The 20393-nt window shown below is 50.0% G+C and overlaps 8 protein-coding genes across 8 annotated transcripts; 4 read left to right on the forward strand and 4 right to left on the reverse strand.

Annotated features, from left to right (window-relative positions):
* Positions 1-1778: 1778 nt before the first annotated feature.
* FMAN_07847 (uncharacterized protein) lies at positions 1779-2999 on the forward strand (the record flags this gene model as incomplete). The annotated part of the gene is made up of 1 exon (XM_041821250.1): positions 1779-2999. The coding sequence occupies one exon, from the start codon at positions 1779-1781 to the stop codon at positions 2997-2999; it is 1221 nt and encodes a 406-aa protein (XP_041687049.1).
* Positions 3000-3256: 257 nt separating this feature from the next.
* FMAN_07848 (uncharacterized protein) lies at positions 3257-3833 on the reverse strand (the record flags this gene model as incomplete). Its single annotated transcript, XM_041821251.1, has 2 exons — positions 3257-3310; positions 3360-3833. The coding sequence occupies 2 exons, from the start codon at positions 3831-3833 to the stop codon at positions 3257-3259; spliced, it is 528 nt and encodes a 175-aa protein (XP_041687050.1).
* A 378-nt stretch (positions 3834-4211) lies between these two features.
* On the forward strand, positions 4212-5853 carry FMAN_07849 (uncharacterized protein; the record flags this gene model as incomplete). Its single annotated transcript, XM_041821252.1, has 5 exons — positions 4212-4224; positions 4279-4323; positions 4377-4815; positions 4865-5325; positions 5378-5853. The coding sequence occupies 5 exons, from the start codon at positions 4212-4214 to the stop codon at positions 5851-5853; spliced, it is 1434 nt and encodes a 477-aa protein (XP_041687051.1).
* An 897-nt stretch (positions 5854-6750) lies between these two features.
* On the forward strand, positions 6751-7854 carry FMAN_07850 (uncharacterized protein; the record flags this gene model as incomplete). Its single annotated transcript, XM_041821253.1, has 2 exons — positions 6751-7623; positions 7675-7854. 2 exons carry the CDS (start codon positions 6751-6753, stop codon positions 7852-7854), a joined length of 1053 nt encoding a protein of 350 aa, XP_041687052.1.
* Positions 7855-8325: 471 nt separating this feature from the next.
* On the reverse strand, positions 8326-10131 carry FMAN_07851 (uncharacterized protein; the record flags this gene model as incomplete). The annotated part of the gene is made up of 1 exon (XM_041821254.1): positions 8326-10131. One exon carries the CDS (start codon positions 10129-10131, stop codon positions 8326-8328), a length of 1806 nt encoding a protein of 601 aa, XP_041687053.1.
* Positions 10132-10411: 280 nt separating this feature from the next.
* Positions 10412-11448, reverse strand: FMAN_16193 (uncharacterized protein; the record flags this gene model as incomplete). The annotated part of the gene is made up of 4 exons (XM_041821255.1): positions 10412-11149; positions 11200-11257; positions 11311-11321; positions 11374-11448. The coding sequence occupies 4 exons, from the start codon at positions 11446-11448 to the stop codon at positions 10412-10414; spliced, it is 882 nt and encodes a 293-aa protein (XP_041687054.1).
* Positions 11449-12012: 564 nt separating this feature from the next.
* FMAN_07852 (uncharacterized protein) lies at positions 12013-13503 on the reverse strand (the record flags this gene model as incomplete). Its single annotated transcript, XM_041821257.1, has 2 exons — positions 12013-13134; positions 13420-13503. 2 exons carry the CDS (start codon positions 13501-13503, stop codon positions 12013-12015), a joined length of 1206 nt encoding a protein of 401 aa, XP_041687055.1.
* A 3698-nt stretch (positions 13504-17201) lies between these two features.
* On the forward strand, positions 17202-20382 carry FMAN_07853 (uncharacterized protein; the record flags this gene model as incomplete). Its single annotated transcript, XM_041821258.1, has 3 exons — positions 17202-17337; positions 17564-17724; positions 17797-20382. 3 exons carry the CDS (start codon positions 17202-17204, stop codon positions 20380-20382), a joined length of 2883 nt encoding a protein of 960 aa, XP_041687056.1.
* Positions 20383-20393: the final 11 nt, after the last annotated feature.

Here is a 20393-nt window from a genome sequence, read left to right on the forward strand (position 1 = left end):
TGTATGTACGCGTGTGCACTTGGTACCAGGGGATGTGATCTCTCATGTTGCTCAATCTTAACCCCAGAAACAGCGGCCGCCTCCGGCCAAGCCCCAAAGGCGATCCCCAGAGTCGAGTGTCCAGTAGAAGAAGAGCACGGTGCAGGACTGCAGGTATACCAATGGAGTGGTTTCAGTTAAAAGAGGAGGTGGCAGTTCTAGAGCATTGACGGTAATGAGCCATGTCATACTCCGTACTGCTACTGTAGCTCTGTGTGAGCTGGCTTGTGGCTGGGATACCTCTAGTGGGATAGTTTTGTCACGAGGTTGGAGGAGAGTCGACAGTCACGAGATGTTTGCTTGAAACATAGTATTTACCTGTAAGTACCAGTATTATAAGCTGAGTCGTATGCGTAGACCTCCACTTCTTGATTACTTTGAGCAGGTCAATAGCATAATATGATCTGACCAGGATACAAACTCTGTCCTCCGCCGCATTGATGCTTCTTCACCTTCACTTCTCAATGAGAATCCATTCTGTTTGACCAAAACCTCTCGGGTTTCCTCCCTTGTGATCCCTGCTGATTGATTTTCCATCCCCCCCTTTCTGCCCGACCATCTGGTCTCAGCCAACGAAAAAGCAAGCTCATCTTGTTGATCCCTGTATCCTAGAACGCTTGATTCAACCGCCTGACCAGCGCCCCCGGCCTATGGGAGATGCTGTGCGACCATGCGTTTTGCCCCGGATGGCTTACCCCGGACTTGTTTCTCGGGTTTCTTTGCCTGGGTATGTTACCTCGAGGGACGGACTACAGTATGTATAGGACATACTGTCGTTCGACTACTAAGTTTTTCCAGCTGTGACTTCTGAGAGGCCAACGTCACAAAACTCTGTCTCTGGCCTCGGTCTACGAATAGGATAGACAGGCGTGCTGATGTATTAGGATACCCCCTGTAAACCCCAGGTCATGGCTGTTGGGCCTTGGCCAGAAAAAGCAATCCGAATGTCACAGTCAGCATCTCAACTCGCTTGCTCGTGTCGGCCCCGGATTTCCCATCGAATTGGTTCGGCGTGATCCTTGCTCCTATTGCTTGCACTTGCAGGAGACTAGCTGCTGTAGCTTGGTCCTGGTCTGTCTTGGTGCTCCTTGTCCAAGACGACCTTTCCCCTCTTCAGTCTCTGAATTTCTCCATCATCAGTTGCCAGTCGCTCTCGTCCTACTCTTTTATTACCCTTATCAATACCTCGTCCTGTTTATCTATCTATCTCTCTATCTTTCTCCCTATCCGACTACTATCCTGAGTCGGATATACCATTTATTGTTGCTCCCCTTATTCCGATCCCGCCTAACTTTGGGCCTCAGCTCAGTTCCCCACTTCGCTTGTCGACAATCACGCCAGTTATCCACCAGCATTGAACGTCTGCACTCTTAAGTAGACAACTCTTGACGGCCTGAGAGGCTTGGGAGAGGCATATTCGGTGCATGGAACCGTCCTGACTCGACTCTGCTGCAACATTGAGGTCAAAAGAGTTGCGTTAATTTGTGTCACATCGAAGCCGGAGATATTTCAAATACCGAGCTCTTCACGCATCACCAGATACAACTTGTGATTACATTTCCAAGTCGAATCATTCTCAGCTGAAACTCTTGGGCACTGAAGAGCCAGATCTCCCTTCCTCGGCTTTTCTAATACCTGGCCAGCACATCCTCTCTCATCTTGTTTCACACTGGTTAAAGCGGATGGATCGGACCAGGCAGCTCTGACAGCACCCCTCAGACGAAGCGCAAGCTGTCGTAATGGAGGTAGAGGCTAATGGACAGAGCTCAATCAATCTGCTTGAGCCCTGGCGCTGCCATTCTGCAGGTGGCTGCCATGACGACCTCGCCATTTCTCCACTGGATCTCGCTTCCGATAACTTGAATCAAGTCCCAAGATGTTCCGGCTCAGACCCTTTGTTCGAGGCATTGATGGGAGATTCCAAGTATCGTACTGTTCGGAAAGCAGAAAGTCCTGAAGGTCATCGGAAGCCGAATGCAAAAGAAACATCAATCCCGAGGTCCCGGCCCGAAGTCCCGGGATTCTCTTTTCCATCAACAAAGGATGTAAAAACCAAACTCAGCCCTTTGGACATACGACCTGAACCAGCGTCAACGGGACCCCGCGGTATCAAGAGAAAGCGGTGCAAGTCTGATGTCGATGGCTTCAACACCGCTGACCTGTGTGTCAAGAAACGTCGACTTCGTGCCGAACTTATCACGAGTCGTCTTTCTCAGCCTTATTCTCAACCTGCTACTCACATCCTTAACCGAGAAGGTCAAGAAGCTGGTGACAAGCGGTTCTTGAAGATGGCTACTTCAGTTGATATGACCCGAAGGACCGCACACCTTCACGCAACTTCGTTTCTCCGCTTCTCGACCATGAATTGTCTGAGAAAGCGACTGAGCCTCGGTCAGACTACAGGTAATAAGAAATATGAGCAGGAAATCGCGACTATCACGTCGAAAGCTGCCGGCAAGACGAACTGGCGACCTCCGATGCTACAGGATTCCTCGGCGGGCAAATCTCTGAGGATCTCACCAACTGGCACGGGAATCATTGGACCTTCAGGCATGATGGTATCATCGGCAAGACCCCAGCCAAGCTACCCACCTCAAAAGGCATTTCAACATCCAAAACCCCCATCATGCCGGCTATCGAGTCCTGTGGCCCTGCCTCTACCTGTCGGTGATGTAGCTGCAACAAAGAAGCGTACATCACCTCGACTCTTCCCCATTCGATCGCCAGAGCTACGGCCTACAGCGCCATTACCTCCGCTGGACGATCTCGAAGAGGATAGTTTTGCATACATGCATCCTGCAGATGACGACTGGGACGATGTGGGCGATGATCAAGACAGTGTATATTCTGACTTCAGTGTATTATTCGGGCAGAGCGATGACGGCAACAATGGCGAAGAAGACAGATCGTACGAAGAGTATTTGGATGAACTCGACGGCATCTGCTGGATGTCAAGATAGCTAGGCAAATATATAGTGGCGTCTCTGGGCATCTCGGGGAGCATTTAAGGGAATTATGTAAAGTATACTTCTAGCATTGGGTGGCAATATGTTCTTATTCATGTTCAATACGGCGATATTGAAGCATTATCCGGCCGCAAGGACTGGAACAAAAATAGGCTATACTGGCTTGTATTATTATTCGGCCAGATGGGGAGGCTTAGATACACCACAGCTCAAGCAACGGGTAACAGATTGTTATTGATAAGTGATTATGTTCATGACTTTACGCCAAGCTTGGAGGCTCTGTCGTTTGCAATATCGCACATTGCCTAAACAACGACTTAGCATCAGAAACCTCAAACCGCAAGTTGTACATACCTGTAACGCTTCATCAACCTCTTTCGAAAAGTCGCCTCTAGAAATTCTAGCCTTCATGTTCTCTATGATCTCAGGTCTTCCCCGTCCGTTCACAAAAACGACATATCGCAATCCGGGGAACTTTTCCTCATACTCCATGTTCAGCTTTGCCAATTCTTCGCCTTGGCCTTGCAGGTTGGCCTGCTCTGCAGCTGACTGTGCTGAGTCAACTTTCTTGGCCCCTAAACGGGGATGTGATCCGAGAATTGAGAGAAGAGTCTCATCTGGGTTGGCTGACGAGTTCGAGGAGGCGAGTGAGGCGAGGCGAGTCCTGCAGGCCTCGATTAACTCCGGGTATGATGTATACTCTGCATCTCGCACAATGGGGAGGAGAGTGGAATGGATTGAGGGACTGGGCTCGAATAGCAGATCCAAAGTCTTGATCTGCTCGGCTTCATCTGCTGCACGAAGATCTTGAGGTTGAGGTAGGGCCATGATGAACGTTGAGCTTGGTGATACTTGTCACAGGACGTATTCAATCTATACTCGACATTCACCAACACCGCAGAAAATAGGTAATTAGATATTTTACTCAATAGCTGTTATCGACAAGCAGTCACATCAATTATCGGATTACGGAGACATGCGAACTCACTATTACCGGTGCTCCCCGCGTTGAGACATGCATCATCTTGATGCACGATAAGATACAGTCCACTTTATCTTATCATCCCGTGATCCAAAGCTCTGGTCAGTGCACGGGCAAAATCTCGACTAGGCAATTGTCGTCGCAACAGAGCTTCGAGACGTTGATTTGCGCTATACCTAACGACAAGCAATTGGAAGCTCCACAAGCTCAAATTTGTAGTCGCCATGCTTTGTGGAAGTAAGTTCTTCGGTTTTGTCATCGATAAGTAACGGTGCGCTGACCTCTTGACAGTTTCTGGAGAGGCTCCTCAAGAGCCCGTCGTTTCTAAGAAGTCTGGTATGTATTATCAACATCATCAACGCGCAGCTTCCACGGCTAATTCAGCAAAGGTGTCGTTTACGAGAAGCGCCTTATCGATCAATACATCAACGAACATGGCACCGAGCCCGATTCTGGCGAGGCCCTGAGCACCGATGACCTCCTCCCTATCCATTCGTCGCGTATTGTCCGACCGCGTCCTCCTACCCTCACATCGATTCCCGCTCTCCTTGCTACTTTCCAGAACGAATGGGACGCGCTGGCTTTAGAGACATATAACCTCAAGGAGCAGCTTGCGCGCACCAGAGAGGAGCTTGCCACAGCGTTGTACCAGCACGACGCTGCTGTCCGAGTTATTGCACGGCTCACGAGGGAGCGAGATGAGGCCAGAGATGCTCTGAGCAAGGTCACTGTGACAGGTGGTGCGGTCGATGGTGATTCTATGCAGGTCGATAGCGTGGAGAAGTTACCAGAGGAACTCGTTGCCAAGGTGGACGAGACCCATCAGACGTATGTGGGAATCCTACAACTACATGATCGAAGACTAATGAGCATTCAGACTATCAAAGGGTCGCAAGAAGCGCCCTGTCCCTGAGGGTTGGGCTACCGGCGAAGAGATTTCAGCTTTCGAGAGCGCAACCACACACTCCCTACCCGTTCCTGAGGCTACCGCCCTTACTGTTGGAGGAACCAATGCCGCGGCAGTTGGAGGCTTGAAGGGACAAGCAGTTGTCTACTCTACCACCGAGGATAAGGTCGAACAGTCTCTCTCAGTGGGTGAGCCTATTACAGACGCTATTTGGGCTGAGGCTGGTGTCGCTTTTGCGACTGGCCAAGGCAGCATCAAGGTCTTCCAGGAGGGTAACCAGGTTGCATCACTGAGTGAACATGCTGGTGCTGCTACGGCATTGAGCCTGCACCCCAGCGGTGAAATTCTGGCCTCTGTTGGTACGGATAAGAGCATCGTGTTCTACGACTTGGTCGCACAGAAACGTGTTGCCCGCGCTTACACCGATGCTGGTAAGTTTCTCCTGGTACACCCAAAGATGATTCTGTGCTAACGCGTTCCCAGCTCTTACATCTTGTGCCTTCCACCCTGATGGTCACCTCTTTGCCGCCGGTACCACATCAGGCGAAATCAAGCTCTTCATGACCAACACTCTTGAGCAGGCAGCTTCTTTCAGCCTGGGCGCTCCTATCCAGGCTCTCCGCTTCTCCGAGAACGGCTACTGGTTCGCAGCTACAGCCAAGGGCCAGACCATGGTCACTATCTTTGATCTGCGCAAAGAGGGAGACGCGGCGGTGGCCAAGGTTCTTGAGACTGGCGGGCCGGTCCAGTCCCTGGCGTGGGACTACAGTGGCCAGTTCCTCGCCACTGGCGGTGCGGCTGGAATCACAGTGCAACAGTTCACAAAGTCCAGCAAGAAGTGGACCGAGCCTTTGAAGAGTTCTACACCCTCTGTTGCTGTTCGGTGGGGAGAGTCTGCAAAGCAGCTCGTAACAGTCAATGGCGAGGGTGTGGTCAGCGTACTTGCAACAAAGGAATAGACTGGGGTTTAGAAGGGATTTCGTTGATAATTTGTATTATACGCCCGAATAAAGGGTCAAAGCAAAGCACAGAGGTTGGTGTTTGAAAATTGATAATTATGGTTCTGGTTTTTGAGTATTGAAATGGGAGGCAAAACTTAGCAATATTGCAAGTGACAAAAAAGTGCCAGGTAAACTTGACATGGCCTTTTTAAGTTTTTGGGTTAAGTGGTTGTTTTTGGGGCCTTTACCAAATACAAGAAGTCTTCTTGCTCCTGGAGGCTGGTGTATTGTTTACCTGTTGATACTCCAAAAACAACAACAAAACAATCATCACGAAAACCCATCATGGGCTTCAATACAACAAGGTACCTATCGACAGTGGAGCCAGGCGATAGTAACCCCTTGTAGTGAAGCCTTGAAGCCTATTCTTAGTGGCCACTTAGCGGGGTAAACAGTGTTCGCCAGTGCAGGGTCTCTATGCGCTAGAGTCCTGTCGTCACATGGGGAGCAGCCTTGCATCGATCGTCACAGTAGCGACATTCAATTTCAACTTCCTTTCATACAACTAACTTTGATGCTTACCAACAACCTTCGCCTCCCCCACGACACCCCCCAACGAACCGATACGATACGATACAGACGCTTACGACTCCTCTGAGCATAATTCTATGTCTCATCATCTAATTCAGTCTTGCTGCCATAGCGCATTTGCTTAGCTTTCTCTACCTGCCAATCGCCACACTTTTCATCTGCTTCGCCCTGGGCGGCCATTCACTGTATAAGTGTTCACTGCCTCGGAGGATGCTCAAGAGGCTTTGTGCCGTGAATACGATAAGAGAGAACACACTATATCTCCAATTATAACCGCCTAGACCTCGATACCTCGCAGTCCAAGTCTTACACCACCTACACAACATGGCTGAAAACAGTGATCCTCTTGAGATGTTTGAGGTGGGAGGGCATGAAGATATCGACCCCTTTTTCGAAAATGTCTACAGACCACGGCCAAATGCTGGAGATCACCTATTTCTTCCACATCCCCACGCACCAGCTGCGTATCATAACACCCGCCACGCTCGCCGCTCACAAGCTGCTCGAAATCCAGTATTAGAACAACAACCGCAAGAAGCTACCCCTGTGATCGACCTCACGGAAGAGCCTGATTCTCCTGTACAATCCCGAGCTATTCTTGACATCCTCCAGCCCGCGAGACCACCTGCAAGGAACCCGCGTCGAACGAACTCCCAGCGCATATCACCGCCTCAGTTAGCACGCACCGATGGTACTTTCGTGGGACGTGCAGAAAATGTTATTGACTTAACTGCGGACTCACCTGAGGAAGACCGGTCACACTTCAGAGGGAGACGCGAGGTACCGAGGCCAGACGAACTGATTGAGCTGGAAATAATAAGCCAGCGACCAGCTCTGGGGTCTCTACCAAACTTTGCCGCCTTTGGCCCCTTCAGGAGATTGGCTGGTATCTTTGGGGCAGCAGACATAGCCTTCAACCCACCAAATCTAGACATTTCACGCAACGCATTCGCACGACAACCGACCCCGAAGCCACAAATGTCCCCGCCGCCCCCAACGCGAGAAGGGTTCACTCGCAATACCTGCACCGACCCGGAGAAGGAGTCTGAAAGCGTGGTTATATGCCCAGCCTGTAATGAGGAGCTGGCTTATGACCCAAGCGGCACAGTGACTCAGAGCTCTGTGGGCCAGCAGAAGGGCAAGCGAAAACGGGCACCAGGAGAACACCACTTCTGGGCCGTCAAGAAGTGCGGACACGTAAGTTTCACATTGGAAATGTGAATTGCTACAAGAAACTAACATATACAGGTCTACTGTGCCGATTGTTATGAGAACAGGAAGCCTACGAAGGCGAACCGTGATGGCGTAGGCTTCCGATCCCCTGATGGGCGACCTGTGCTCGCGGCTTCGAATGACCTCCGATGCGCGGTGGACGGTTGTGATAGCAAGGTATCGCAAAAGTCAGAGTGGGTTGGAATCTTCCTTTGATTTGCTGGCCTGAGACGAACTTCACTCGTGGTCGGCCCTGGGAGTTGGTGGCAACGAAGTCATGAATGACGATAGGGGTACTGCGAGCATAGCATTGGCGTTAAGGATTGTATCTTATCAGACACTTTTCCCCCTGAAGTCTGCAGGGCTTGTTTTTTCTTACGGTACAGCGTTCATATATGTGATTTCATGGTGAGGATAAGGGGTTGAAAGTAAGGATAGCTTGGTCCGAGAGCGTCACTAATCCTTAGACCAAGGTAATCTTCTCAAATAAAACAGGATAATATTCTAAACGCCGTCGCTATGTCATGAGAAAAATATGCATAATTTGCCACCCAGCACCCGTACAAAGGGGTGATATGATGCCCTTAACTCCGACCTATCGTGCGGTCCCATGCCAAGCTGTAATTCCTCCCAGTGTTGTGCAATTCGGCCATTTCGGTAGTCGTCATCCAATATACATGTTTATCGTTATATCATGAGGTCTAGGTCCAAATCGTCAACCCATTCGCCGCCATATGACTCTTGCGAAGCACTAAGTGCAAAAGGCTGTTGTAGCGGCTTCTGGTTCTCTTTGCTTTCTTGCGGTAGCGGTGATGTGTGTTGTTTCGGAGTCTCTATTCGTTTTGGTGGAATCCGAGGGTTCATAATGTTAGGGTTGTTGGATAGTCTAGATGAGGGTTTCTTAGGAGGTTGTTTAGATAGTTGAGGCTCAGTCCGCTTTGTGGAAGCCGTCGTACTGGTGTGTGGTGTTTTCTGCAGTGTTGGTGGTGCCTTAAATGGAGGTTTTCGTGGTTGGTTGCATTGAGCTGCACGTGGAGGGGGGTTGGGAAACAATGGTGGTTTTCTCGTAGGTTCACGCGGTTTGCAAATTCTGCGAGACTCTGCTTGAGCTTGCTCTATCATACCAGCCTGCATGCGAGCTCGCTCGCGTTGCTGGATCTTCTCAAGCGCAGCTGTACGACGACTTCTCTGAATAGCTAGACACATTCTTTCGTGTGAGCCAGAAGACGTGAAGAAGCGTCTTGGTGGTGGTGGTGGCGAGTCCGAGGCAGGTTCAAGTGCTGGTAAGAGGGGCTGGTCTGAGGATTTCTCTAGTCCTTCATCGAAAGATTCCTCTTCCTCTTCTTCTGCAATAGGAGTCAAGTGTAAAGGAGCGGATGGCATTATGCCCTCGTCTAGCTCTTCCTCAAGTTCTCGGACTTGTTGAGATGATGAAGGGAAGAAATCATCTAGGTTAAAGAGAATCGCTTGCGTGCTCAAGGGTGGCTCTTGGTGTGGTGGGCTTGGTGATCGTGGTTCCAGATTCCGTTGTGGAAGAGGCGGCTTGGCAAAGGAGACTGGAGCAGCAGGTCGCTTTAAGCCCAAATCTTCTGCAATGCGATTTGGGACGTCGTTCCTAGTGACTTCCAGTGGTTGCTTCATCGTGGCAAGTGCTTCTTCTGGTATTTGGTTGCAGATCTTTTGGACTCCGTGGTTCATGTTGGATTTTGGGTTGCTCATAGCTGCTTCAATATCCTCAAGAATTCCCAGGGCCAGATCTTCCTCAAAATCCGCATCTAATTCGTCCTCCAATCCTCCTAGCTCTATCTCGGGTTTTGGTGGTTGTTCTAGTGCCGACTCCGATGCAACAAGGGCTGCCCTTTGTTCTGTAGGTTCTGAGATTATCTCTTTCTTACCCCCAGGTGATTGAGGCTTTGGTGATTCCCGCGACGGTTTTGGTAGGTCCTCGACAATGGTTTCCATAGCAGCATCGGAAATTTCCTCATCGCCTTCCTGTATGTCGTCAAGCTTCTGCGCCTTGGTTGCTGGTTGTTGTGGTTGTTCTTCGCTTGTCAACGCTTCATTTGTGTCCGTATTACTCTCATTCGCCATCAGATTGTCGTCTTTAATGTCGTTACCATAGGCATCTCTCTTCTTTGAAGTACCATTCCCTCTCACAAACCATGAAATCGTTTCTTGACTAGGTCGAACATTCACTAAAGGCAATCCTTTCTTTCGCTTCGCGTCTTTCTCCGCCAACTCTTTCTCTTTCTTCTTGTCCCTGGCAACTTTTGCCTTGGCAGCCGCCTTCTCCCGTTCGAATTCCTTTCTGATTCTTTCCTGCTCAGCCTTTTCCTGTCTCCTGGATTCTTCCCGTGTGAGTTTAGGGCCCTTATTGGCTGCTTTGTAGGCGTTCCGGACTTGTTTTGAGGTCATGGGCCGTAGGGGTGGTTTGTCGGGAGAATCCGCACGACCCGGGAATTTCGGGATGACCGTGAACGTTCGCTGGCCCATGTTGAACTTGGAGACGACATTTGGCCAGCTTGCACGACAGGCGGATGTTGTGTGATGAGGTTGGTGGCTATGATTGAGTTGGGAATGACATGGAACGCGTGGGGGAGGGGACTGACACGAGGTGGAAACGAGATCACGTGGGCCCATTAACAATAACAGAATGACAAGCATCAATACTCGCAAGACAGCGAGACCCGTTGAATTATGGACAATGGACTTCTCAGACTCTTGAAATGTAGTGATTCTATTGGCGTCCCTTTTATGTTCTTTCTCGTGATATCTATTTCTCAAGAGGTTCACGAGTAGGGTCCCAGGCACAAGGGCTATACTCATCAGTTGTCAAATCTTTCACTTCCTCCTCCGTCAACTCAAAGTCGAACAATTGAGCATTCTCCAGAATCCTTGAGGGTGTTACGCTCTTCACCAGAGGAACATAACCCCTCTGCAAGCTCCACCGAAGAAGAACCTGTGCTGGACTCTTACCATACTTGTCCGCAAGGGCCTTGACCTTGGGGTCATCAAATCGCTCACCACGAACAATGGGGCAGTAAGCCTCAACTGCAATGTTTCGGTCCTGGCACCACTTAACGATGTCGGGGCGTGTAAGCCACGGGTGCACCTCCCACTGCCCGACCGAGATGACGCCTCCCTTACCCGGTCCAAGCTCGGCATCAAGTTCTTTAATGTATGCCTCTAGTTCCTCTAGATGATGAACACCGTAGTTGGAAACACCGAGAGATCGCACCTTGCCAGCTTCGACGCACTCAGCGAGAGCTCTCCAAGCACCCTTTCGGGCATCAGGTCCACCATACGGGGCATGAATGAGAACAAGGTCAAGATAATCGAGCTTCGTCTCATCGAGAGCAATGTCTACCTGCTTGTGTGCATTCTCGTAGTTCAAGGGAAACTGTCTGGTGAAGATCTTGGTAGTGAAGAAGAGCTCTGAGCGAGGCACGCCAGACGCTAGGAGTCCAGCTGCGCTAGGGCCCTGGTTGTAGTACCCTGAAGCAGAGTCGATCTGAGTATGTTAGTTGTGCATTGAACGCCAAAGCCTTTGGATAGACTCACATGGCGGTAGCCTATCTCGATAGCCTTCTTGCAGAGTTCGGGGGCTTGTTCAGCGGGACTGGATGACGTGGTTAGAGTACATAATGCCTCCGGAACATGACGTGGACTTACACCTTGTAGACCTAGGCAGTTACATTAGCAGGGTGTGAAACGAAGGATTGAAGGATCACTTACTCCATAGCCAAGAAGAGGGATCTGGTAGCCTGAATTGAGCTTCCTGGTCGAGTCGAGAGCGAGTTTAGAGGCCATTCTGAAATTCATGAACACTTTCTGTATGATGTTAAGTTGATGTTTGTGGATGAGGGGTAGAGACAAGGACGATGAATCATTTGAATAGTTCCAGGCTCTACAACGTCAACACTTTGTCAACAACAAAATTGTTTGGGTATATATATATTTTATATACGGAGTTCGGAGTTCGGATTTACGACATGATTTCGTTCTCTCGCGTTTATAGATCAGATAAGCGCTAGGAACTTATCGTGATGATCATCGTGGCGTTGATTCGACATTCACAGTTGGGTGAAAATGCGGGGATAATTACGTGCCCTTGTTGTCGATCTTGTTTACTTATCGCCGAGAAAACCGACGACCTCAAGATCTCAGGCTTCCTTGGGAGATACGCAATGAAGTAAAACATGTTAGAGGTCAACTATGCACGTTATCAGGTGAAGATTGGAGATGTACAGCTATGGCATACTGAGTGACTTCATCTGAGCAGGTTTCACGTAACGGTACAGGGTAACACCACAACAGCATAAGGGATCAGAGCCTCATGAATTCGTATCTCATTTCTTTTATATAGTCGTTCGACTAGATGACACTATTTTCAATGGCAGATTCTCCAGTTGCCTCATTATCTTCATCAGCATCGTCTTCATCAAGGTCCAGCATTGGGTAGTTGAGTATGGCAGCGATATCGCCCAACATAGTCAATCGCTGACCACTCTCATGATCACTGCTGAGAACCCTCGCCTCACCACCATCACTCCGTACCTTGTCAACTAGAGCGACGTACTTTTTGCGGAGGGCAAGGTCTTCACTTCGGAACAGAGAATTGTTGACCAGGAGAACACCACCACCCGGTCCCACGGCTCCCTCTTTGACAGCCTTCTCGACAGCTGAAGTACCATACCATGCACGCCCATCGTCCAGCTTTAGCATCTCGAAGAATTGATCAACATACTGCGTTTCGCGGGCGAACTTCATGTCCTTCATCTTGGCCAAGACTTCAGGGCTCTTAAGGATCTCGTTGAGACTGTGGACGTGACCAGAATTGGAGTGAACCACCGTAGCCTGCTTCGCCACGGCTGTAAGCACCTTGTCTGCTTTGTCCCGTCCTTGGTTGGCGATATATTGCTTGAAGTCTCCAGCCACAAAGCCTGGGCTGGCCAGTAACAGCGGCCGTGACTGTGTGAAGTCCATAGTTCGTAAAAGAGTCGACAATGTCTTCTCGAAGAAGCGGCGCATACCTGCATCTTGATCCGATGCAAGATCGCGTTTCTTGGGAATCACGCTCTCAACACGGACTTTGAGAACGGTCCGGAACGGTGTGATGAGACAGATGTTGGCAAGCCCTTCTTGCATGACAACGGCTGCTACGGCACCATCCTTGTCATCTGATAATGCCTCTTGAAGAGTGGCTCTTGCGACAGAGTCCCATCCATCTAGCTTGACGATACTAAACGGGCGGTTCACCTCGAGATCGAGGGTATGATGAGAGCCTAAGGGGACATGAGCGTTCTCTATAACGACGGATCCAGAGACGCGGAGAGATGAGATGATAGGATCAAAGGTGGTGGATTTGACTTTGATAGTCAGATTAGTGTGAACACGGTCAGATTTCGAGCTCCCAGTGTCTGAAGTAACAGTCACTTTGCGGATTGTGTGAGCATGGACGATGTCTCCAGATAGGATCAAGTTGTATGCATGCCACTATCAACATTGTTAGCGTGCTGTCTCATAAGAACAAGCGGTGACGTCGGTGGGGTTCGGAACAGATAATGGCTTGAAGTGCGAGACATGTGGTATAAGGTGAATGCTGGACAGCAGCATGTCAAGCAAGGCCAGAGACCGCGGAGGGTGTGACAACGATGGAGGGGGAGGGGTAACAATAGGAATAGAGGCAGGGTCTAAAAGGGTCGATAAAGGGAAAACGGTATGGCAGACCAGGGGTACAAACTTAGAAGGGACCAAGCAACAGGAACAGGGGCTACTGACCATATCTTCGGGATCCTCGGGCAGGAGGGAAACGGCCTCCTCCGCGTAGGCATTGAGGGCCTTATTGCGTGCTACTAACTTCATCTTTGGCTAGGTGTGCGAGCTGTGGCTGATGAAAGCTGAAGTGTGAAGCGTGAACAAGTCAAGCTGGAGGCTGGATTTCAGAGCCTCGGACCTCGGTGGGTTTGTGACAACGACAGAAGCAAGAGTTGGCCCGTGTCTGACAAAGACCCAGATAATTACTGGGCAACTTGGTTGTCTCACCAGAGAACTCGCCGATGACAAACGGATGTTGGATGATGGTATTGATAGTGATACCCAATAGATTGTTGGCCCAAGGTGGGTGGTGCAATGCGGCTAAGACCAGTAAGGCTGGACTGGGCTAGGCTAGGCTGGCAGGCTGACCAAGACGAGAAAAAGCCAAGACGGGCAGATTGTGAGGCTCAACGGCTGTTGAACAGTGGAGGCTAACTCTTCCTGAGGGAGTGACTATCAAAATCGTGAATGTGAAGTGCCAAGTGGATAGATGGACCACGGTAGTTCGGCGATACGGCAGTTGGACGGCTCAGAATAGATCTCTCGGTGCCGCTGTCAGGTACAGACAAGGATGAGGTGATGATGTTGACGTCGGAGTCGGTGGTGGAGAGAAGCCGGGCCCGACGGGGTTTTGATGTTGTCCGTGGACCTGCGAGTGACCACTCTTTGAAAGTATCAGGCCAAGTTCTGAAAGTCAGAAGCATCGGGATTGGAGTTTGGATGCCCACAAGTGGATAATTAGACGACGATTCGAGTGACGTGACTCCACAAGCTCAAAGTTCTCGAACACAAGATTTGTTTCTGGTGCATGGATGCGGAGTCTTAAAAGCTCCGCGGATTGCGGAGGATGAGATGAACGGAGTTCAGCACAACCCCGATTGTTTGAAGCTATCACAGTGACAGAGCGCTAAACTAACTTTTCTTTTGCGCTTTTTTTTTATCCCTTTCGTCTGGCGGAGTTTGGGTGAGGGGATTTACAGATGGAACGGAAATGGATCGATTTGTTCGCTGTACGCCGAACGCCATAGAGACCCATGACAGGCCTTGGCGATCTTGGCGAGCGAGACATCGAAAAAAAACTCTGGAAGAACGGCACGAGGTGATCCACGGAACTGCATTGCATTCTTGGCGATATGCAAAGTGCTGCACTTCGCATCGTGTGACAGCCAGACAGACAGTCTGTGGTCGTCTAAGCAAGCATCCATTGGATCCATGTGGCTGAGGGAATAAAGACATCAAGGCAAAACGTTGCCGATAATAAAGCGTATTCTGATATTTAGTGAGTGATTGGATATAGGTCAAATTATCAGTTCGTAAGCTCTAATTATTAGGTAGCATCTTCAAATCTTGTCAGCATTTAACTCTGAAAACGTCAAAGTTAGTTCTTTGTCTGAACAACGCGTCATCATGATACAGCCGATCAAAAACGCTATCTATTTGACAGAACAACACAGACTTACATACACACTTGTGATGTTACTTGTTGATACCTGCTGATCTGACGTCGTGCATCTCGATAGTGCAAGGCACCGAGTTTCCTCTCCAAAAAAACCAAAACCATGCCTGGTTAAGAAGCTGCTAATCCCGGCCCGTCTTGGAAAGTCAACGACGTAAGCCCAGCATGTGAAATGCAAGAGTGAGTCTGCGTCGTTTAGCTGCTGGTTCTCGCATACTTGTCTCACTTGGGATGCATTCGATGTAACTCTCTCATCATTTTTTTTTAATCCCCTCGTTCATGGGCCAGACCCGACGTTATATGTGCAGATGTTCGAATGTGGTTGTCTTAGTGCAGTTCCTGGAGGCTTGGCTCCAAAAGCAACGCGTCCCGAATACGCGGAAGCAACTAAAACGAGTATCGAATACAGAGCACGAGACATTTAGACTTGTCGATGAGCTTCTAATTATGGTTGATATACATATATCAGCATGCTCGTATACTCGTTTACTCGTATACTTAACTTAATACGATACCTTCTGAAACATGACATGATGGGGTCAATTACCGTATTTTCGCTTTTGCGGTCAAGATTTCATCGTCTTATTCTCTCATTCACACGTACCGACCGTACAGAGTACATGCGGTGAGTACTGGGCCGTGGGTTCGCATTTGAGGTGGCTGTGGCACAGACAATCTGGAGAACAGCCCGTTGAGATGAAGGTCGATCATCCAGCCTTATGCGATCAAATAACAACTAGTTAGTTCGTCAAGTAGAAAGAGAACAGCCATCAACAAGGCGATGCCATTGTCAACATAGCCGCATAGCCAGCCAGGAATGTTCACTAATAACCGTCACTAGCAATGGGACCAATTAACAGTTGCCATGATGAGCCATCAAACTGCCAAATTGGCTCTGCCCTATGAAACGAAGCCTGATTGATGCCACTCTCAACCAAGATCATCGCACCAAAGTCTTGTCTTACCTCATTTAGACTCCATCTCATCCATTCTAACCCCAGAAGATCCAGCCGATATCCGGTAAAGGTGTGATACAATCCTACAAGTTGTACTTCTTTCCCCTTTTATTTCCTGTAAATTCATTGAAGAGCCACAGCACAGCCCGCCCATACTAGATTCGGTGCTTACCTGTTTCCCACAACGCCGGGGGCCTGACCTGACTGAGTGTCCAGCACGGCAACGAGCTGCAGTTACACATCAGCTGCTCATACAATAGGTTGTCAACCTTTTTGCCATCCACAGTCGCAGCTCTGCGCGCGTGGGCATCAGCTCTCCCTTTTCCAACATCTCATTCGTAGTAGCTTCTTACCAGCACATTTTCATCACCCCTTTTACTCCTTTTTCTTTTCTTATTATATCACGCGCCAAAATAAAAAGAAGCCCATTGAGCTTCTCTTACACACTAACACCATTTGGCTTTCGACCCCACTGCACTGTACTGTAAGTAGCTGGAAGCACCTAGTTGCCGCTGTCTGGTCGCTGTGCAGCGCTGTCCCCAGCGCACTACAGCGCCTGCCTGGTCGTCGCATTCGCCCGAGGGGTCGTTTTCGCTTAAGTCCTTCATGTCATGGCTGCCCGTCTCATATAACCATTGCAAAAAATCGCTGGTTGCCCTGCTGCACTCTGAGCACCTGATTCCGATTCTGTTGAGCTCTGTATTACAAAATACGATACATGCATTCTGACTTGCTTGGTCGCTTTTATCTGAACAGCCTTACCTCCTTTCTATCTCTCCCTCCCTTGAGCAACATCCCTCCTGTCATCATCCATTATTCACCACTACCAATACCTGTCTGACACGCCTGGAATTAGACCCTCACTCAGCTGGAGACTAACCAACATCACTTGCATATTAGTCCAGTCGGAGCGGAATATGAAATAAGGAGACAACATTCACCGACGGCCTATTGACTAAACACCAGCCAGTCGGCATTCATTTCACTGTCAGAGGTACATACAGCTACAGTACATCGAGCCCTCAGCCCGTACGAAAGGATCTGCCTTGAGCCAAGCCTCCCAGCCTCACGTCTCGTTCCCTCTCGCTCGCTCGCTCTCGGACCCTTCGGATTGGACTTCAGAAGCTCGTTACCCCCGGTCTCCGCCACGCCCGCCCACTTCTCAGTGCTCACCCCCCCACGAGTCTCCGAGTCCGTCAGCCAAGGCCACACTCTCTCGTTTTGATCGGGTCGGGGACTGGACTCCCACAAGTTGCGCGAGGCCGACCGCCCGCGCAAGCCGGTCTATCTCGTTCAAAATTCTTTAGGGACTGGTTGCCCATCAAGTATGGAAGATGTCCGCCTCCAAGTCTTCGCCTGCTGTCCGGGGCGAACGTGGTTTGTATAGACGTCGCGATTCTGCCCTTTCCAGCCTTCCCGAGTCTGAGCCTCAACGCCGCCAGAGCCTCGCTGCTCGTTCTGATTCTCAGGGTATGTACTGTGTATGCTTCTTTACTCTTGCCCCCTCCACCCGGTCCTATGGCCAAGTCACAATGCCCTACCTGCTAAGTGAACGCCTCGGCGCATGTCCGCTTATGCAGGGACTTGTTGCGACTGGAGCTTCCTATGCGCCCAAGACCCTTTTCACTGGCCACTATCATACTAGCTATATACAATGCTCACTACAATACTATGTAAGCTGACAATTTTTCAATAGGTGCCGGTGCTTCCCTAGACCTCCCATCGAGCAGGCTCTCGACTACACAACCATCTGTGTCAGGCTCTCAGAATGCAAAAGAAACAAAGGACTGGAAACCTCCCTTCAAGTCGAGTTCTCCCAGTCCTCCCCCAAACGCTGGGCTTGACCCTTTGAGTACGGTAAGTGTTTGCAACTAGTTGACTCAAGGACAACGAGGTATGCTTGGACCGCAACTAACATGTGATGTCTAGCAAATCTACCTGCGTACCAACAGTAACACCGCGGAGCCTACCATCGCACAACGAATCCTTAACCAGGGCCGCTCCGACAGCCCTGCTGCAGACAACCTACAAAGACAAAGCTCCGAACTTAGCAAGTCGGCAAACACTACCCAGGATTCTAGCAAGGATCGAAGGAAAGGAGTTTCTTTCCTGAGTCGACTGGGAATGCGCGGAAGTTGGAGGAAAGATGATGACATGCAGGAATCCGACTCCGAACTGGGTGAACTGCGAACCGATGGCACCTACGCACGAGCTCTCACATCCGTCATCGGTGCAGGTGGAGGATACATACCTCTTCACAAGGAACCTCCACGATACATCCGAGTCAAGGCGCATAACAAGAAGGATAGAGACTATAACCACCTATTCCTCGCACAAGAACTTACCGCTTCAGAACATAAACACACGCACGGCCGAGCGGTAGCAACGGCAGTTGGAAGCAAGATCCTTAGAGGTGGTGATGCTATCTGGGCTGCCGAATTCAGCTTGGATGGACGATACTTGGCCGTTGCAGGAAAGGATCAGATCGTACGAGTGTTTGCTGTGATATCTACGCCGGAGGAACGTAAAGCACACGAGGAAGAGGAGGCACAAAATGGTACCCATGGCGAGAAGCTTAGTGCTCCTGTCTTCCGCACAAAGCCTGTGCGAGAGTTTAAGGAACACACTGGCGAGGTGCTTGCCTTGAGCTGGAGCAAGAACAACTTTTTGTTGTCCTCTTCGATGGACAAGACTGTAAAGCTATGGCATATGAGCAGGAGTGATTGCTTGTGTACTTTTGTGCACAAGGATCTAGTCACATCTATCGCCTTCCACCCTACAGATGATCGATTCTTTCTCGCAGGATCACTGGATGCGCAACTACGATTATGGAGCATTCCGGACAAGAGTGTCGCTTTCCAGGCACCTGTGGGTGAATTCATTACTGCGGTAGCATTTTCCCCCGACGGAAACATTGCTATATGTGGAGTGCTGAGTGGTCTATGTACTTTCTACGCTACCGAGGGCCTGAAGCTCAAGTACCAAATTCACGTCCGCTCATCAAGGGGCAAAAATGCCAAAGGAAGCAAAATCACTGGCATTCGAACTATGACAATACCGTCAGGACCCGAAGCTGGGACGGTCAAGGTCCTGGTCACTTCGAACGACTCTCGAGTCCGAGTATATAACCTGAACGACAAAGTGATCCAGGTTAAGTATAAGGGACTGGAAAACCAGTCAAGCCAAATTAACGCACGCTTCAGCGATGATGGTACCTATATTATCTGCGGCAGCGAAGATCGGAAGGCCTACATCTGGAAGCTGGGTGCTCAAGACGAGATCAAGGATAAGCAGCCATACGAAACATTCGATGCTCACCCCGAGGTCGTCACCACGGCTTTGATGGCCCCGTCGAAGAGTCGGCAGCTGTTGAGTGCTTCTGGAGATCCTATCTATGACTTGTGCAACCCGCCACCCGTGATGCTGCGAAGCCTCGAAGAAAGCACTCCAAGCCATTCGGCTCTATCAGACGAAGACCATGGCGACTCGCTTCACAGCAACAAGAAGCCGGAAGAAACACCAGCATACATCGAGCGCTCAAGGCATCTTGACGGAAATATCATCATCACCACTGATAGAACTGGAAAGATCAAGGTTTTCAGACAGGACTGTGCCCATAAGAAGCGCCAGCAAGGACTCTGGGAGTCGGGTTCTCGATTGGGCAACCGTCTCTCTGGTGTCGGCAGGAGTGGAAGTGTCATGACGAGAACGAGTGCGAGCAGTCGTGTGCAATCGAGACGTGGATCACTCAACATTCCTGGTCCCAATCCGATCCAACTCCAGCATGCTTCTGACAGAATTAACAGCTGGCGTCAGGATATCGACGGAGGAAGACCCAGCATGAACAATACACCAGCTCGAAGCGAGCGATCTATGTCTCCCACCAAACCGGGACAGTCACCGATCAACTCAGCGGCCAACCTGGCACCAGAATCTCGAAGGAAGCCCTTGCCGACGAGTCCGATCAGCCGCCCAACTCCTACAAGTCCTACCGGAAGTGGTCTATCTAACCGCACCACAGTCAGAGCTTCACATGACCGGGAGAGAAACGGCATCACAAGCCCACCAACCCCAAGTTTCAGCCTTATCAGTGCTTCTGATTCTGAGGGTGTTAATGACAAGGAGGGGAGTTTCTGGAATTTGAGCAGATGGAGAAGTTCACGCCAAAGCCTTCGCTACTCGTCGGCGTTGAACACACCTGCAAGCCCCAATGGATCGCCAAACCCCGGCCACAGTCGCTCTGGAAGCCAGTTTCTCAGCGTTAGAGAGAGATCATCGCCTAGAATGAGCCTAGGTGTTGATGAGCTAAAGCCACCTCGCCAAGATGTTGCAAACCGACGCAGATCAGCAGGCCCAACGCTGACATCGAGGCTTTCGGTTCAGGGTGATCAGAAGAATGGTTTCGAGGATCAAATCGAAACACATGAGGAAATCGCACCAAGTAAAAAACGAGTGGATTCTGGCGTCGGCCGCATTAGCGATGAGTCGGCGGATTCGGCTGTTCAATCTTACTGAGATACGACATG

The sequence above is a fragment of the Fusarium mangiferae genome (genome assembly GCF_900044065.1).
Source record: "Fusarium mangiferae strain MRC7560 genome assembly, contig: FMAN_scaffold012, whole genome shotgun sequence".
Classification (NCBI taxonomy): Eukaryota; Fungi; Ascomycota; class Sordariomycetes; order Hypocreales; family Nectriaceae; genus Fusarium; species Fusarium mangiferae.